Consider the following 18881-nt stretch of genomic DNA (forward strand, 5'->3'; position numbering starts at 1 on the left):
CACAAGTTTACTCAGAATCGAATTGAAATTATTAATCGAATTTACTTTATTGGACCGTTACGTGCTGGTTACATACAAATAATCAAATTGCAGAGAGATGACTTCGTCTGCTAGGCTGTGGTGGCTGGAATTAGAACTCCTCGTTTTCGAACGGATGATACGGATGTCCAGCAGCACTATAGGAATGCGAGTGCAAAACCCAAAACGAGAAAATTAGAATTAGACGATGAAAGAGGTCACAGATTAAATACATTATCAAATTAGGCAGGCTGGGTGGAGGATGGGTAGTAACAGAATCAAACTAAATTGCCATTAAATCACACCATTACGGCCGCTTCGCGTGCGTGTGACGGCTTCCTCATTTCTAGGCGATAACGCCACCATGCGTACTGATAACGGAGAGCACAGAGAACTTGAACTTGTCCATGCTTTTAGCAATTATAATTAGTTGCTGTAAATTTGTTACTCACCTCGTAATAGGCACCAACCGCCCATTGCAGTCGAACGTATCGATCTGTGCCACATCGTCCTTCGTTAGCTCGAAATCAAACACCTCAAAGTTGGAGGCAATGCGCGACTTGGTCACCGACTTCGGGATAACTACGTGGCCGCGCTGGATCTGGTAGCGGATCAGAATCTGGGCCGGCGTTTTGTTGTACTTCTCCGCCAGCGCCACAATCTTCGGATCTTCCATCAGCTGCGCATCGCCCGGCTTAGCCCAGGGGCGGTTCGGCGATCCGAGCGGACTGTACGCGGTAACGATCATACCACGCTCCGTACAGAACGGTGACAGTTTCGACTGCGTCAGATACGGATGGCACTCAATCTGATTGGTAACGGGTTTGATGGTGGCTGCCGCCAGTACACGCTCCACCTGCTTGGAGTTGCAGTTCGAGATGCCGATGCTCTTGGTCAGTCCGAGCTCCACCAGCTTCTCCAGCGCTTTGTACGTATCCACGTAGTCCACATCGGAGAAGGCCGTCTTGCCGTTCTCGTCCTGGGGGAACAATTCCGGTCCCTCGCGATATGCCATCGGCCAGTGAATCAGGTACAGATCGATGTAGTCCAGCCCGAGGTTCTTCAGCGTGGTGCGGCATGCACCCTCGACCAGATCCGGCCGGTGGAACGTGTTCCACAGCTTGCTGGTAATGAACAGGTCCTCGCGCTTTACGACTCCCTCGTCGATTTTGGCCTTCACGCCTTCGCCCACCTCGTGCTCGTTCTGGTACACGTGGGCACAGTCGATATGGCGGTAGCCGATATCGATCGCATCCTTCACCGCCTGGGCGACCTCACCCGGAGGAGACTAGGAGAAAAAGGAAACCAAGGTTGATATCAATGATTCATGAAGGCATTAGGGAAAAGGATTTGTAGTGCAAGTTTGTACAATCGATCCACCGCTTTTAGTGGACAGTTTGAATAATAGATGGCGCTATTGACAGACCATCGGATACTATCGATTGACGATGGGCTATTGTAGTAAATGATCATTTGACAGGTTTGTTTTCCTGTAGCCCCTTTGAATAACTCATATCCTTGTATCATTTGCTACATAATAATGAGGCTCCTAGCTATTTCAAGCGTATCGATCTAGATATCTTCTAATAACATATAAATGAGCTAGATAATTCAAGATTTCGTCATTTTTTAAAGGATCTGTTGAAAAGATCTGCTACCTGGTCATCAATGTTATACATCGTACGGACTTTTGGATACTTTTTTAACGTTTTTGAAGTCATCTCACGATTCACTACCTGTTTATGCTTTATTTTAGATTGTCTCTTACGATTTACAGAACATTTCCACACATTGTTTGAATCGTTCCCACAATCTATTGGAATCGTGGTGACGTTTTTTGAAACAAATGATTCAAAAAATTATGGGAAATGCTCAATAAGTCGAGGGACTGTTTCAACAAACTTTGAAACCTATCCAAAAATCCTGGAGAAAAAGCCATCTAACTTTCTAGGTTAAAACCAATTTATTAAATTACTTTTTGTAATATACAGCTTTAAAATCATTATCACTCCGCTGGAATTAAGTACAATTAGAAGGCTTTGTAATCGAAGAGAATCTAAAAAACTTTGTTTTTAATTTCGGAACCATTGTTTTTCTACTTTTTGGGTTTAAGTCCTTTTCATAAGTTAATCTAGGTAGTACTATCAAACAATTTACTATTATCAAATAAGATCATTTTTAACTTAACACGTCTCCATTTTTCTCTTGAGCACTTAAGGGTTAACCGGTCGGAAGCCGGTCACCCTATCCTCCGTGTGTTAGTGAAAGCCCCTTCATTCGCTATTTACAAACGCATTGCAAGTTCCACACAACACGCACAGATGTTGTTGTTTAGAGACAGGGAAATATCTCGACGACGGACTTGCAAATATTAATCTAAAAGCCTTCCGCCTCCAGCAGTGTGTGGAGTGCAGTCCAGGTTTCAATTTGCAAAGTCATGCAATGGTTCCAGCTTGACCTTCAAACACGCAAAGGGAAGGGGGGTTGGGGAACTAATCAATCAGACGAAACAAAGGGTAAACATTCCGTAGGCTGCATTACATTAAATAATTGAACAATTGCACTCTAATAGCAATTCACATGCACTGACTGAGCGTTCTGGCTGACAATTTACATCGGATTCCCTCTGCACAGCACAGCGTCAATTATGTAATTCTACCCCGGTAAGCGTAGGCGAATCGTACGAATCAATGCACACCGTCAAACAATACTTACACCCCAAGTTCCCAGGCCGAGCATGGGCATCTTTTGCCCGTTGTTGAGCGTCACAAAGGGAACGGTCGAAGCCATGATTAGTGCGGTAGGACGTTCAAGCTAAGCGGTCACACTGGATGAATTATGTTCACTCAATAAACGGACACACAAACACAACCGGCCGGGACAAAACGGGACGTTCCAGCACCGGGAACAACAACAGCAAAACTGACACAACCGGTCACGAACGGCGCGAGTTTTATAGAGTAGAGAGTAGCACGCTTATCTCGACCGGCAGAGGAAGAGCAAGATAATGAAGGGCGCGTTAGGCACGAAACAAGACTACGACACACATACAGTGATAGAGGGGACACCGTTTTTTGGTTGGCTTGGAACAAGTGGCTCGGTCTATCAAAGCAACCACCGGCTTCGTGTACGCATCGTTTGTAAACTATCGAAACGCCGCTACAATACGCGGAAATACGCACACATGCTCGCGCACCGCGTATACGCATACAACGTTAGCGTTTGAAATGGCATAGATTCGCGAGAAATGTGTAAATGAGAGCGACAAAAGAAGAGAGAGAGAGAAGAGAGAGAAAACATAAACCATAGTCAATTAATAACGTCATCGTCATGCTGTGAGAAAAGTATTATAAATAAAACCATTTCGCTTATGTTTTTTTTAGCTGTATCTTACGGTAATCACTCTTTTATGACTTATTTCCTCCAATTGAACCACACATTGCAGCATGCTTTTTCCATCCAGAAACGACCGAAATACGATCTCAATAGTTGAGATTAGAATGCCGGCCGATGGAAGGATTCATGCACAGTAACAAAAAAAAACACTACATGGCACACATTACCGAGGTGCGTTGCATTATCGGGCAGGAGATACATTATCGTTCGTATTTCATTACCGATAAGACAACTAGCGTAGTGATCAACCAACCCTTATAGATAAGCTATACAGCATGATGATGATCAACTTGTGGGGGGAAAACACACGGCCTGGTGCAGCATAACATATGACAACGTGTTTCATTTGTTGTGAAATAAGGGAACAATTCAACTCTAGGTTGAATAACAAGTATCGTTTTTAATAAAGTTATACAAATACACGTCCATATGTAGTGTAAACTTTGAAATAGCAATAAATGCAACGGTCATTAGCACAGTTTTACAGCTAACGGTCAGTTACGGGACAGTTGGCTGCGTACTTTGGTCTTGTTGGCTGCGTCAGGCAAACAGCAACCCTTATTTAAGGGTAAAATAGGCAATTTTAAATTTATTCTCGTAAATTAATCTTATACCTTACCTTTACTTAATTTATCATTCACTTTGCTTGACATCTTATCTTCCCTGAAAAAAAAAGATTTAATGTGAAAAAATATGTGTATAACAGTTTTGTCATATTTTGTTCAAAAAATGAATTACAAACAGCTTCCAACTATGCAATTGTTTGTAGATAATGTAAATTTCTTACTTTACTTCAATCATAATCTTACCAATAGCACGTGAAGACGATTTTTTGCTATACAGTATAACAGTTGCGTGTTTCAAATATTCCCGTCTCACTGTCTATCGCGTGGATGACAAACCACAGACAAAACTATAAAATCTCTGATTTAAAAAAAAACCTCTTTACATGCGAAAATCACTCTAATGCATCTAAATTCTACGTGAGCGAGCAAAGACGATTAGGACGTACGCGCGTATTACTTATCTCTCTCTTTCCGTTTACCGGCCTATTAATTCTCTCCCAACTCCCGTATTCTCTCTCTCTTTGCTTAGAACGACTATTTATATAAAAGCGGCAATACCGGTACATGATCGATCACACGAACAAGCGGGGGACTGTTTTACTCAGTTATTGTGCGTGTGTGTTCTGGCAGCGAGCGTCTTCTAATTCACCTTTTCCATCGCTACACATCACAGTAGGCAGTCTGTATTTTGCAAGCTCTCAACGCTTATCATCCCAAACGCAAAATGACTTGCAATGTCGTACCGAATGCAATCTTCAAGAATGGTAACAGCATTCCCATGTTTGGACTAGGCACCTGGAACGTAAGTAGAACTTCGTGTAGAGGAGATGGTAGCAGTTGCAAGTGAAAAGAGTGACGACCCTTCCACGTCCACTTTTAGTCTCCCCCGGGACAGGTGGCGCAGGCGGTAAAGGACGCGATTGACGTCGGCTATCGGCACATTGACTGTGCCCACGTCTACCAGAACGAGCATGAGGTGGGCGAAGGAATTGCGGCCAAAATTGCGGAAGGTGTTGTGAAGAGGTAAAAGGTAACTTTGCTACAATTTGTGTCCCAATATCAATCATCTTCCTTATCTTCCTACAGAGAGGATCTCTTTGTGACGAGCAAACTGTGGAACACGTTCCATCGGCCCGATCTAGTCGAGGGCGCTTGTAAGACGACGCTGCAGAACCTTAAGCTGGACTATCTCGACCTCTACCTGATCCACTGGCCGGTGGGTTACCAGGAAGGTACGGAGCTCTTCCCGATGGGACCGGATGGGAAGACGTTCCTCTTTTCCGACGCCGATTACGTCGACACCTGGCCCGAGATGGAAAAGCTCGTTGATGCTGGTCTGGTGCGCAACATTGGAGTGTCGAATTTCAATGCCAAACAGGTGCAGCGCGTGCTGGACGTTGCACGCATCCCACCCGCCACCAACCAGATCGAGTGCCATCCTTATCTGCACCAGTCGAAAATTACTTCATTCTGTGCGGAGAAGGGCATCATCGTTACCGCGTACAGTCCGCTCGGTTCGCCGGCCCGACCCTGGGTTAAGGCGGACGATCCGGTACTGATGGACGATGCTACGGTTGGCCAGCTGGCGAAGAAGCATGGCAAGAGTGCGGCACAGATCTTGATCCGCTACCAGATCCAGCTGGGTCACGTCGTTATTCCCAAGTCGGTTACCAAGGAACGCATTGCGTCGAACTTTGATGTGTTTAGCTTCCAGCTGGACGAGGATGATATGAAGCAGTTGGCGGGGTTGGAGCGTAATGGACGTATTTGTCCGGAATCGAGCGCTTTCGGACATCCGCATCATCCGTTCGAGAAGGAAGAGTAATAATGGCATAGAGCAAGATATAGAAATGCGGCGCATTTGCTAGGTTAGAGACTTGTTACATTTAATAAAACACACATAAAAATATTACAAATAAAATTGTGACTTTGCTCTAATTAAGCGGTGCTAAACGTCATCTAATGTAAACCAACGAGTACCTAGTGCATGTACAAACCAAGGTCAATTAGTACACCCTTACTAACAAGATCGCTCCTGCAGATCTCGCCTGCATCACAATCACAGTTTTGTAAGATACACCCGCAAGAAGAACCTCCAGAAAAATCTCCAGATTGTGCCCTCGTTCCATTTTTTTTGCCTGCTCATGCTGATAATGCTGTCTCGCATTAAGCAAACCGCACCGAACGGCTTGTTTCACTTTTAGTCCACACCAAAAGCCTGGCGGATGTTCTTGCGGTTGTGCATACGCTTCATGGTCTGGTAGTATAAATTGTCCAACATTGCAGCGAGGGCGTTTAGTACAGTTTGCTGAGTGCAATTAACCAAAGCAAGCCGTGAGAAAGTGAAATGGACGCGAAAGCGACACTAGTGACCCTGAACAATGGGAAAAAGATGCCCGTGCTTGGGCTGGGTACCTACAATGTGAGTAGAATTGAGTGCAAGAAATCATTAGATTTGTGACGATTTTGTCATTTTCACGCTTCATTTCCAGCTCCGGGGACAAAACTGTGTCGATGCGGTAAAAACAGCAATCGATGCTGGCTATCGGCACATCGATACGGCTTCGCTGTACCAGAACGAGGCAGAAGTTGGGCAAGCGATAAGGGAAAAGATTGCCGATGGTACCATCAAGCGGGAGGACATTTTCCTTACCACTAAGGTCAGTTGATGCACCCTGCTTGTGTTGGCCAAAAGTCAAAAGTAAGTCTATTTTTAACCCTAATTCTAGCTCTGGAATACATCGCACGAACCGGCCCAAGTGCGCGAAGCGTTCGATGCCTCACTCTCCAAACTCAACGTGGACTACGTGGATCTGTACCTGATGCACAGCCCGATCGGTGCTACGGTGGACTCGAACGGCACTACCGTTCTTACCGACGTAGATTACGTCACCACGTGGAAAGCAATGGAGCAACTGCTCGATACGGGGCTCGTTCGCAGCCTGGGAGTTTCCAACTTCAATTCCGAACAGTTGCGCCGTGTTCTGGAGAACGGTTCGGTGACCCCGGTAACCAATCAGGTCAAGTGTCACGTACGCTTGAATCAGAAAAAGTTGATCAAATTCTGCAAAGATCGTAACGTGATCGTAACCGCGTACAGCCCACTGTACCGGCCGGGCAGTACGCTCGGTCCGGAAGACGGGAAAAGCTCCAAACATCCAATGGAAGACGCGCGGGTTGTAGAAATTGCGGAGCGCTACAAGAAAACTCCAGCCCAGGTACTGTTGCGCTATCTGGTCGATATCGGTACGGTGCCGATTCCAAAGTCGGGCAACTCGGAACGTATTCGGCAGAACTTGAACATCTTTGACTTTGCACTGACGCCGGCAGAGGTCGTTACGCTCGATGCGCTCAACACGGGCGAGCGGTTGGTGAAGTTTGAGATGGGATTGGCCCATCCGTTCTATCCATTTGAAGCGGAATTTTAAGTCCACTTGGAGCTGGAGGCGGAAGTGAATCTTTATCAGTGAAATAATCAAATTAACAAGGTTTTAAGATAACTGCTCAATGACTTTATAACCCTGCGATAAGACGATACGGTTGTATAAAAAAATCCAGAAAATAAAAAATACATTTTTCATTTTTTCAATAATGAAAACATTTTTTTAAATAATTTTTTAAATTGTTTTACACAATTATTAAATTTAAAGAAATACTTTTGAAAACTTTTATAAAAATCCTATTCTTTAATAAAATAAAAATCAGTTTTGAAGCAACCTCTAGGGGGATTTGACGCGTCGATACACCGTCGACCGGCAACGTCAGGCATCAGCTGTTTATTCGCAATGTCAACACAAGTGCCGACGGTTCGCTTTAGCAATGGGTACGAAATCCCGGTCGTCGGATACGGGACATATTTGGTAAGAGACGCCAGTGTCCGTGTGTTTCCTCAAAGACTCAAATTACACAAATTTTCTAATGCATTTTTAGGCTCAAAAAGGCCAGTGCGTTGAGCTGGTAAAGAAAGCGATCGACCTCGGCTACCGGCACATCGACACCGCCTTCCTGTACGAGAATGAGGTCGAGATTGGGCAGGCGATACGGGACAAGATAGCGGAGGGTGTGATCCGCCGGGAGGACGTGTTCGTGACGACCAAGCTGTGGAACACGTTTCACGATCCGCAGCACGTCGAGGAAGCGTTCCGCCGTTCGTTCGACATGCTCGACATAGGGTACATCGACCTCTTCCTGATGCACTCACCGATGGGAGTACAATTCGCCGGGTACGAGTATGCGGACATGCAACCGAAGGATGCCGCCGGCAATATGCTCCTCTCCGACGTGGACTACGTCGAGACGTGGAAAGCGATGGAAAAGTTGGTCACTTCGGGCGGGCGGGTACGCAGCATCGGACTGTCCAACTTTAACAGCGAGCAAATCGAGCGCATTCTCCAGATAGCTACGGTGACACCGGTCAACAATCAGGTGGAAGCCAACCCGGGCTACGATCAGCGGAAGCTGATTGCGTTCTGCCAGGCACGGGGCATCACGGTGACGGCGTACGGGCCGATGGGACGACCGCACCGCACGACGTACGGCAACCGGAATGCGCTCGACGACGCGAAGGTGCTGGAAATTGGGCGCAAGTATGGCAAAACGGGCGGTCAGGTGATACTGCGCTATTTGGTGAGTTAGAATTGGATAGAGAAAATTTCCTAAAAGCTGTTAAATTGACTTCCAATTATTCCCATTTTCCTGCCTACTAGATTGACATCGGAACCATCCCTATTCCGTACTCGACGAACGAGGAACGCATGCGGCAAAACATCGACGTGTGTGACTTCAAGCTAACGGGCGAGGAAATTGAATATCTGGCCTCGTTCCATTCGGCCCGCACAATACCATTTTTGCCACTCAAGTCCCACAAGTACTATCCGTTCGATATAGAATTTTAAGGCAATATGGGTCGGATTAAAAGCGATTTTTTGAAAACAGGTGATGGAAATTGGTGAGTTTTTTTTAAACAGGTTTTACTAATAAAAATGGTTCAATGTTTGAAGAGTATTGGTTAAATAGTTTTATCAATATTGATCAACCCACTTAATGTTGCCCTAGCAAACAATCGTCTAATAATCTTATCAGAGGGGGGATTTCAATCTATTTTTACTATACTTTTATGATGATTAAATTTATAAAATGCTTACCTTTCGTAGAAAGCATGGGATTGGTCGGGCTCTATTTAGAGTGTAATTGGATACGTTGTAACTTCACTTCCGCACTGTTAAGCCTTGTCCTTGACGGGTTTCATCATCATTTCGCGTTGTTTGTACAGTCCAGGGTGTCGCATTTGAACTGAAATTCAAATAAAAAGTTTTATTGTAATAAACACAAATGGTTACTAAATGGAACACAAAAGCTAATTCCGCGTGACGAATGGCAAAACATTAAACAACCCAAGCCTACTCTGTTGTGAACTTAATTATTAAGCGCTTTTCTTCGGACGAACAACCCGGTAGTTCACTGTGTTGGGGGGAGGGGGGGTCGCTATTCGCAAACAAACAAACAAATCAAAGGTAAACACAGATGCCCTTCAAGTTCTGCTAGCAGGCGCTGGCTCTGATTGCATCATTCAGCAAAACAAATTGCACCCTTTTACGATGATTACGATTCTTTACAGCGAGCATTCGGACGCTTCGGAGGGCGGAAGGGCACAATTAATAGTAATCATTACGATTACGTCACAGGGCACACACATACACACCAAAGAGTGCAGTAACATTTATTTACCAAAGCAACAACAGATTGAATACTATTCACGGTGACCTTTTTTCCGGTGAATCATTAGCCATCAGATCGGTTTGCTGTTCCCCCCTTCCTGCTCAGTACTCCAGCTTGAACGGGAAGTACTTGTGCTCGCTGCTGAAGAGAAACGGCACCGTCCGGCCGCCTGTGTTGAACCCGTCCATCACCTTAATCTCCTCCTCGGTCAGGCTAAAGTCAAAGATGTCAATGTTTTGCCGGATGCGCTCCAGCTTGGACGATTTCGGGATCGGCAGCGTGCCCAGCTCGACCAGATACCGCAGCACCACCTGGCCCGCACTTTTGCCATACTTCTGGCCAATCGCAATCACACGCGGATCGTCCAGCGCGTGCTTCGGAATGCCCGCCGTACCGACGACCGGATCGGCCATATTTGGCCTACCGAGCGGACTGTACGCCGTAATGACAATGTCGCGCTGCCGGCAGAACTTGATCAGCTTGCGCTGATTGATGCCCGGATTACACTCAACCTGATTCGTCACCGGTTTGATCTCGCAGTTCGCCAGCAGACGCGTCAGCTGCTCGCTGTTAAAGTTCGACACGCCGATGCTCTTTACCTTGCCCTCCTTCACCAGCGATTCCATCGCTTTCCACGTGTCGAGATAGTCGACGTCGGAATCGATCGATTTGCCGTTCGCGTTCATCGGCAGCAGATCGTCCCCGGTCCAGCCGCAGAACTTCCAGCCCATCGGCCAGTGGATGAGGAACAGATCGATATAGCCCAGGCCGAGATTGTCGAGCGAGCGCTGGCACGCTTCGGCCACATGTTCCGGGGCGTGGTAGGTGTTCCAAACCTACAAAACGTAAACGCACCATAAACCTTATTAGATTAGCAGGAGAGAAGACACGAACACAAACACGGGTTTGGTATCGCGCGCCGAACCTTCGTAACGATGAACACATCTTCCCGCTTGATCAGCCCTTCCGCGATTTTGGCCCGCACCGCCTGCCCGACCTGGTTCTCGTTCTGATAGAAGTACGCCGTATCGATGTGGCGATAACCCTCGTCTATGGCCATCTTTACCGCTGCGATGCCTTCCTCTTCGGTGGCCTGCAACGATGATAAGCATTTTTTGTGTGTGGTTACAATTTGTTACTCAGCATCCTCTGCCCGCTTTATCGCACGGCACGAGTTGATAATGGCCTGGGTTGACTGGTTATCGTGCTCGTCTGCTTACCAAGTACGTGCCAAGCCCTAGAACGGGCATCTCAAGGCCATTGTTGAGCCGAACAGATGGAATTTTTGGGGCCATTGTAGCGAAGCGATACCTGTGCGAAAACGTCCGCCGTGATCGGTGAATCGGGAGTGAATGAGTGCCCGTGGTCGGGCGTTAGATGCGTCTAACTACTATCGCTAGTGATCGGTGGGAGTGTGTGCGAGTAGCAGATAGTGACGATGCGTGTTTTTTTGCCCCGTCGATGTGCCGCTGATGTGTTTACTGATCGTTTGCGACGAATTGCAGCTGACAGTGTGGGCGATAATCGCATAAATTAAGCTTCCCCTCTTGTTGCCGGTGTACGGTTTTTTTACATGTTTGGTTGTCTCTATGTGTGGAATGCTTGACTGAAATGGGGAATGAAATGTAAATTAGATTTTAAATGTTAGCTGAGTTTTACTGCAGCTGCACTATACGAAGGGAGTGATGTTAACTTAGTGGACATAATTCGAGATAAACATAAAATCATAATTATTGGTATCAGTATTTCTAACACAGTAAAAAAGCGAAAAATGAGTAATTTGTGCAATTATTTGGAATGATTTCAAAATAAAACAACCCCCATGTTTTTGCCCTTTTGAACAGTTCGATTGTATACACCTTGGTCTATCTGCTGCTGACAATGCGCAAAATGCTCCTTGGGAAGCTTTGCGGACTCATCTCTACTACGCGAGAATGGATGCAAGTGAGAAGTGAGAACACTTCTCAGCCCGCTCACAGGCAGCGAGAAAAACTCATTTCTCGGTAGCGCGCTGACTGGCGAGATGCTTCGTTTTGATTTCCGAAATGGCATATTACTTAGTGGGCACCTACTATACTAAATTTGCTCGTAAAGATCGGATGCTGTTTATGCTATTGCTAATCCTTCGAAATCTATATCCACAAGTGGTGGGAAACTAATGCAATGAATCCATGGAACCATGAACTCCATAGAATGTTAACAGGAGTTCAATAAGTTCGCTTCTAACTATTGGCCAGGGTAGAAAAACGGCAAAGAATAGAGACACAGCAGATGACCTCTGACTGAGATGTAGACAAACTCGAGTTAGTGAATAATATTCACTAGCTGCAGTGACGTTTCTATGGATTGATTATTTTCATTGGCGTTGACTTGAAAGAATATGTCACATTTAATTTCATTTATGTTGATTTAAACTACAGTAGAACGTCGATTATCCGGAGACAGATAAACCGGAGGGTGGCTCAACCGTGCGCATAAATCTGATAGCTTTGCAATCCTGGCGAACATTTAAAGCGATAGTCAAATTCCTAAAACATTATTTTTGTGCAGCTACCTACCCAAGTGCCACAAATCCACTAAATGACCACTAAACGGCTTCTAAACGACTCAAGTTCTCTACCTAAACGGAATATAGAAAGACTTCGTTTAGCAGACGGCAAACTACTCATGCATTCTAAAAATAGCGAAAAAGCTGGTGGCGCTATCTATTGGTGGGATACCCCCAACCAGCTGAGCTTCATCGCTTGGAGGAGAGCTTTCTCATTTCATCTGTACTGTTGTATGGTTTCGCATTGAAGTTATGCATCGCTAGAACTAGAATAGCGATACGATTGTTTAAATACTAAACTCCAACGGAAACCACCAGCATTGAAGCAAGTGAGATTTGAGTAATGGTTGTTGGTGTTGATACCCACGTATCTGACCACACGACCATTTATATAGATTTTTGCTCAGAAAGTTAGAAGGCTATATAGGTCATGATAAGATGAAACTTGTCGAAACACACTGCAAGAAAAGGATAGCAATATAATGATGAGTTGTAATACGCCATCTATTGATCAAACCAATGAAGCAGTGGAGCTTTCATTTTTTTCTATGGATATTCAATTTTCCAGTCGTTTAAGCTTGATCTGTGGCGCTTGGGTAGTGCTATTGTTGAACTTTATTTTTTGTCATGAACAGTTGTCAAACGTACTTAAACCAGTTAGTTATTGATGAAAATCATATTACAATAATGATTAATCGATTTAATCTTAATAAATTGTTAGTAAAATCAGTGAATTTTATATCTTTTATATGAAATTGACATTTGCAGGATTTCCCACGATTTATTGGTTGGTTCCCATCAATTTTTGGTGGGTTCCCATATTTTTTTGGTGCGTTCCCACGACCCTGGAAACCCTGTATTGGACTATTATCCGTGGATATCGATTTACCGGCAACCGTCCGGTCTCGAGTTGCCCGGATAATCGACGTCCTACTGTTTAGTAATTTGTGCGATGGCGTAAAGTAATAGCAAACATAGACAAAGGAGAATGACCCAAAAATTATGAGAAAATTGCAAATTTGCGATGAATTACTCTTCATGAGATTCCGGATATTTCATGTATTAACGTTTAAGTGTTTTTTTTTTAACTAAAAAAACTCCAATTAAAAAGCACTCAATTTAAGACGCATCCAGTTTGCGGGTACCTAGTACAGCAGTGAAACGATGGCCAAAAAGCGAAAATTCTCTATACATAGTGCTTACAAATGATCGACCTATAGCTTATGCTACAGTTCCCAAACTTTGCCAAACTGTATTTCCCAAACAAATTTCACCCACGCACAAACTTCTATTGAACCGAACTACAAGAGAATATGTAGTGTAAATAGGTTCAATTGCCAGTCTACAGTAAAATACAAATTAACGGTGTCCAGAAGCCATAAAACATTCAATTGCTATTTCGATCCAGCTACACGTCTGCGGAAATTAGAAGAATGCCAGCAGAACTTCCAATTTTCAGAAATCAGATCTCCTTCTGTGACACATAAACCAACGTTCTCACTATCTCTCTCTCCCTTTTTCTCTCTTCTCACCCGATCAGTACTTGCGTTAGGTGTAAGCGCACCTTCACCGGCGCGAGCGAATCCCACCACTACACATTATGACCAGCTTGGCGGCGGACCTGTTCAGTGTGTGTTCAGAAGAAAATCTCCGCCGAACTGAACGCAAGCAACTTTGCTTCGCTCCGTGAATTTTGCCGTACGTGTGCGTGACTGTGTGCGTGTGTGTCTGTGCGTGTCGCTCGTCTTACCGGCATTTTGCGTAATTTTGTCGCAAATTTTTCCTGCATTGTACGTTCGTGTTCTTTCACTGCAGGTAATTGTTGAACCTTTTCATTCTGTCGGTTGCATATTTGGTCCTTAATTTAATAGCCTGCGATGGATGATGAAATAGTGGAAAAGGAGAACAAAATGATTTTAGAAAAGCATTTAGCACTATATTAGGCAAAGCCCGGTGTATTTGCTTTAAAAGCCCGCTCTTGTAGCCGCATCCAGACGCCATTGCCGACGTGTAATTCGAGTGACGCCAAAATTTCATCTTTGTTCGATGCAAAAAATAGGTTCCATTTTGCTCCTCTCTAATTGCCAACGCGGACAGCAAACAGCAGCACCATCGGAATTTAATCGATTTTCCATCGAAACACTTAACAGTGTGGAGCTTAACGCCCATTGTTTCCCTATGCAGCGGATGGTAGTGCCCCCAAGGGTGAATGATTTTTGCAAGGGTTTGGCCAGTCGGTTTCTATGGCAATTGTAACAAATCTTTACCCCTAATCCAGAAAAAAGGGGGGAAGCTGAAATGGAGTGTGGAGTAAGGGGGTTAAATGCTCAGCTTCTAGCAATTTCTACACATTCGATAACGCGGAGAGAGGAGGACCAGACCACGCTCTACTGCAACCATAGTTTTGAATCATTCGACGTTCTCCCCTAACCATCCCTCTTAGCTTCCCCTCTTCAACTCCCTTCCATCTAATCTTCCGGTGTGTCTGGCTGTGTGAGTGTGTGTATAATCACATTCCGGTGGATGTTGCTAGAAGCAAATGGAGTGGAGAGAGAGAGGAGCTTTGTAATTGTGTTCCGGGGGCTGTCTTGTCTCGCAGAACAGATTAGGACAGTCCCGGGGTTGCGAGGAGAAGCTCCCCTTTTTACACGCGTACCCTTTTCAACGTCACGAGAGCGATTGACGGCCTACTGGGACCACCATCACGATCTTCGATCACCTCCGTGTCACGCCATCTTTTTTTTGTGCCTCCATTTCTTCCTACCGGCGACCGATGGGGAGCGAATTGTGCGACTTCCTCCAGGCTTTTTTTAATGAATGGTTTGAAGCAATGAGAGCTGACGACCGTCGGAAAAGACGCAGTGTGATGTGGAAGGTTCCTGGGGTCAAAAAGTGAAAGTATCACAATTGCTTTCGGCCCAAACGAATCACTCATCCATGATGGCACAATGTCTGTACTTTCCGCCGTGAAGGGGGTTTTCATTGTGTGCCAAAGAAGCTTTTTTGCCCCTGGAGGGAACTACATTAGTCACCAAGCGCTCTGGTGGCTCTTTCGCGTCATCAGAATTAATCAGAACCACAGAAAACAAAATAAAGTAATAATTGAACCATAAAATTTGACGCAACAAACATTAAATGGAGAGCTTAAACACACTCTCAAAGCCTACGCACGAAGGAGGGAAGGGAATAGAAACCGCTTACTAATCCGCTCCACCTTCCCCCCGTGTTGTAACTATGGGAACAATGGAGCAAGCGCAAAGCTTTTGGAATTACGCAACTGCCGGCAAGCGTTGCTCACGCTGCTGCAACACAACCGGTCTTATGCGGCTACAGTGGGGAGCAGTGCAGATGGGACGAAAGCACTTGAACCACTCATGTACTACATGCTTTTTTCGTTGCTTATTTGATGGTTAATTTCCCTTTTTCTTCTCTCTCTTCAACTCTCTTCCTACAGTAAACTAATTTAATCATGCCAGTGCCGGAGCTCCAGAAACCCGCGCCCGCATTCAGCGGTACCGCCGTCGTGAACGGTGAGTTCAAGGAAATCCGCCTGTCGGACTACCTCGGCAAGTACGTGGTGCTGTTCTTCTACCCGCTCGACTTTACCTTCGTCTGCCCGACGGAAATCGTCGCCTTCTCCGACCGGGCGGACGAGTTCCACGAGAAGAAGTGCCAGGTGATCGCCTGCTCTACGGACAGCCACTTCACTCATCTGGCGTGGATCAACACGCCCCGCAAGCAGGGTGGGCTGGGCGAGCTGAAGATCCCGCTGCTGGCGGACAAGTCGATGAAGATCGCGCGCGACTACGGCGTGCTGCAGGAGGAGTCGGGCGTCCCGTTCCGCGGCCTGTTCATCATCGACGACAAGGGCAACCTGCGCCAGGTGACGGTGAACGATCTGCCGGTCGGACGCAGCGTGGACGAGACGCTGCGCCTGGTGGAGGCGTTCCGCTACACCGATGAATTCGGCGAGGTGTGCCCGGCCAACTGGAAGCCTGGCAGCAAGACGATGGTGGCCGATCCGCACAAGTCGAAGGATTACTTCAATGCCGTCAACTAAAAGGATGTTTGTGGGAAATACGTTGAGCCGAACAAGAACAGAAGAATCTTTCACACACACACATACATTCTTTCCGCGTGATATCATCTACTTTACGGGAATACATCATCGCCCTCTGACCGCGGCATTAAATTAAAAATCATCATCCAGAGAAGAGGAGGCTAATCGCACAGGTTGAACCTGCGAGGAGGAGCACACAGGCTCTTTTAATGAGAAGAAGAACACGAGGATCAAAACAGAAACTGTTTAGATGTTTAAAATATCAACCCCCCCTCCATGAGCTGAGAGCAATAAAATGGAAATAAAGTATTGATTTTTATTTTGTATAATATATGTGTTAGGGGTTAGTTTGAATTGCACACACCACGCTACGCGGATCCACTAAATAATCGGTCACATTGCGAAATTAGGTCCCCGACACGTCCGCGATAAGAACTATTCATGCTGGTGGTCACGTTTTGTGGGCTTGATAGCGCGACAGTCTCTTATCCGATAAGCGTAACAAAAATTCGAGAGACTTCTTCCGGAAGCCAAAGGTCCTACCCAGGTTGTTTCGTCAGAGCGGTGCATTTGTATCGATTTGACAAATTTAATCATGCTTTTCGCGCGCTGCTCTTGCACGGTCTGGTCGTTCCTTTACTTCCGTTGTGTTCAACGATGTCCACACGCGCGCCTCATTAGCATTCCTTTCCATATGGAATATGCAAACGATGACATCGCTACAAAAGTGCACTTCAGCGGTTATGAGCGATTCTGTCGTTAGCACACCGGGTCACTCTCGAATACACATGAGCGAACCATTAGAAGTACGCCAAGCGCGGCGAGGATTGACAAACAACTCAATTAGTAAGTGGCCTAATGGGCCTAAGGGGTTGACAGTGAAACACCATAGCGTGTGTATCTTGTTTGAAACAACACTCAAGAAATAATTGAAACACATTTCATTATGATGTGATGGGATGGTGATGGGAAAAATGAAATCGGAATCGATTCCGGCTAGCTCCTAAGTTTTCTGGATTCGATTCCGGAATTGGTGCCGAAATCAGTTTCGGAATTGGTTCCGAAATCAGCTTCGGAATCGGCTTCGAAATCATAATTGGAATTGGCTCTGAAATCAGATCCGTCATTGACATCGGAGTCGCTTTTGGCATCTCCATACGCTTAGGAGTTTGAGTCCAATGATGCTGCGTATTGATATCCGCAAAGAATCGCAAAGAAAGAAATTTACTTGTGAACGATCCATTCTCATGTAGATTCCCGGACTGATTTCTGAACTGATTCTCATTCCGGAGCTTTTTCTATTTCTGGAGTCAATCCTGATTCCGTTACCGGAATAAATTGCGATTCTCAGGTCGCTTCTAATTTCGGAACCGATTCTGATTCCAGAACCGATTACCGATTCCGGCTTCGGAGTCAACTTTGGAATCGATTCCATTCAGATTCCAATCGGAATCGGGTAGGTCCGATTCCGAGCTCCCATCACTAGTTCAAACAATAGACGATCGGGGCGATTTGCTAATCCATCTCACCCGTTTTGTACCAAATGCCTGATAATTAGTGGTTCTCCCAATTATTCACATTCCTGGCGAGTGTCTTCCTCCTTCGATAACCTCTCACACTGGGCTTTAAGCGGAGAGCAAGCCACGCAAGAATGATATGTAATGAGCCACGAGACAATCACCTGTGTCTACCGATCAGTGAGGCACGATGAGCGATAACTTGCCACTGATAAAGCGGACATCGTTAAGCATGAATGGGTGGGTGGGATGGATGCAAACAACACGCAATGCTAAAATGAACCGGTTTTACTTCCAGCGTGTCTGTTTAGTGTTGTGCATCATGCACTTGGGTGGGGCGCCAAAAACCCGGACGACATCGCGATAAAATATGGCGCGCTGTTGTGGTTGACTCGTTTTTCTTTCACTTTTCCCTCCAAGGCCTACGTTATCACTGCCACGGTCATGGGGTCTCGCAGGGGTGGACACATTTGGGGCACCACATCGGGTTATTATCAGCAGAGAGTGTGCATAAGCTGTGTGGGAACTTTCGCCTTTCGAGCCATTTCTACCATTTGTTGCTCCATGTGACGTCTAATTATAACATTTATTTCATTTAAAAACACTGGAATTAGTGAGTCTACACATTTTATAAGAATTATTTTTTTTGTCCAGATTACAGAGTCAAGCTACGCAACTAAATTTCAAAGATCTCCTTTACTGTAAAAAGTACCTATCATGAACCCATACCGGTCCTGGAACCGATCATGAACCCATCCGTTCCTACAACTGCTTATAAATTTATACTGGTCCTAGAACCGATCATGAACCCATACCAGTAATGGAAATGATATTGATCTCATACCGGCCCACGAACAGATCATTAACCTATACTGATCCTGAAATAGCTCGCAATTTCAATTATTTTCTACAGCAGTTCCTGGAACTATTCCGAATTTGGATTCGGAACGATATTTGAATACTTGTTCCGGGTTTGAAACCGAAGCAGTTCTATTTTCAGTCGACAAACTATACTCGGTATTAGGAATAAGAATTAGGATTTAGCGAAGGTATTAGCG

At 45.5% G+C, this 18881-nt stretch overlaps 6 protein-coding genes across 6 annotated transcripts; 4 read left to right on the forward strand and 2 right to left on the reverse strand.

The window, feature by feature from the left end:
• Nucleotides 1-22: 22 nt before the first annotated feature.
• LOC120899529 (aldo-keto reductase family 1 member B1-like) lies at nt 23-3059 on the reverse strand. Its single transcript, XM_040305488.1, has 3 exons — nt 2734-3059; nt 471-1306; nt 23-176 (listed from the first exon to the last, which is right to left on the reverse strand). The coding sequence occupies exons 1-3, from the start codon at nt 2806-2808 to the stop codon at nt 131-133; spliced, it is 957 nt and encodes a 318-aa protein (XP_040161422.1). The 5' UTR covers nt 2809-3059; the 3' UTR covers nt 23-130.
• A 1476-nt stretch (nt 3060-4535) lies between these two features.
• LOC120899526 (aldo-keto reductase family 1 member B1-like) lies at nt 4536-5901 on the forward strand. Its single transcript, XM_040305486.1, has 3 exons — nt 4536-4782; nt 4861-5003; nt 5067-5901. Exons 1-3 carry the CDS (start codon nt 4705-4707, stop codon nt 5803-5805), a joined length of 960 nt encoding a protein of 319 aa, XP_040161420.1. The 5' UTR covers nt 4536-4704; the 3' UTR covers nt 5806-5901.
• Nucleotides 5902-6031: 130 nt separating this feature from the next.
• On the forward strand, nt 6032-7480 carry LOC120899530 (prostaglandin F synthase 1-like). Its single transcript, XM_040305489.1, has 3 exons — nt 6032-6402; nt 6473-6640; nt 6710-7480. The coding sequence occupies exons 1-3, from the start codon at nt 6328-6330 to the stop codon at nt 7406-7408; spliced, it is 942 nt and encodes a 313-aa protein (XP_040161423.1). The 5' UTR covers nt 6032-6327; the 3' UTR covers nt 7409-7480.
• A 255-nt stretch (nt 7481-7735) lies between these two features.
• On the forward strand, nt 7736-8984 carry LOC120899527 (1,5-anhydro-D-fructose reductase-like). Its single transcript, XM_040305487.1, has 3 exons — nt 7736-7840; nt 7911-8606; nt 8687-8984. The coding sequence occupies exons 1-3, from the start codon at nt 7766-7768 to the stop codon at nt 8873-8875; spliced, it is 960 nt and encodes a 319-aa protein (XP_040161421.1). The 5' UTR covers nt 7736-7765; the 3' UTR covers nt 8876-8984.
• A 669-nt stretch (nt 8985-9653) lies between these two features.
• LOC120899525 (1,5-anhydro-D-fructose reductase) lies at nt 9654-11269 on the reverse strand. The gene is made up of 3 exons (XM_040305485.1): nt 10919-11269; nt 10624-10791; nt 9654-10534 (listed from the first exon to the last, which is right to left on the reverse strand). The coding sequence occupies exons 1-3, from the start codon at nt 10991-10993 to the stop codon at nt 9800-9802; spliced, it is 978 nt and encodes a 325-aa protein (XP_040161419.1). The 5' UTR covers nt 10994-11269; the 3' UTR covers nt 9654-9799.
• Nucleotides 11270-13865: 2596 nt separating this feature from the next.
• On the forward strand, nt 13866-16619 carry LOC120899531 (peroxiredoxin 1). Its single transcript, XM_040305490.1, has 2 exons — nt 13866-14061; nt 15701-16619. Exon 2 carries the CDS (start codon nt 15716-15718, stop codon nt 16304-16306), a length of 591 nt encoding a protein of 196 aa, XP_040161424.1. The 5' UTR covers nt 13866-14061; nt 15701-15715; the 3' UTR covers nt 16307-16619.
• Nucleotides 16620-18881: the final 2262 nt, after the last annotated feature.

The sequence above is a fragment of the Anopheles arabiensis genome, chromosome 3 (genome assembly GCF_016920715.1).
Source record: "Anopheles arabiensis isolate DONGOLA chromosome 3, AaraD3, whole genome shotgun sequence".
Classification (NCBI taxonomy): Eukaryota; Metazoa; Arthropoda; class Insecta; order Diptera; family Culicidae; genus Anopheles; species Anopheles arabiensis.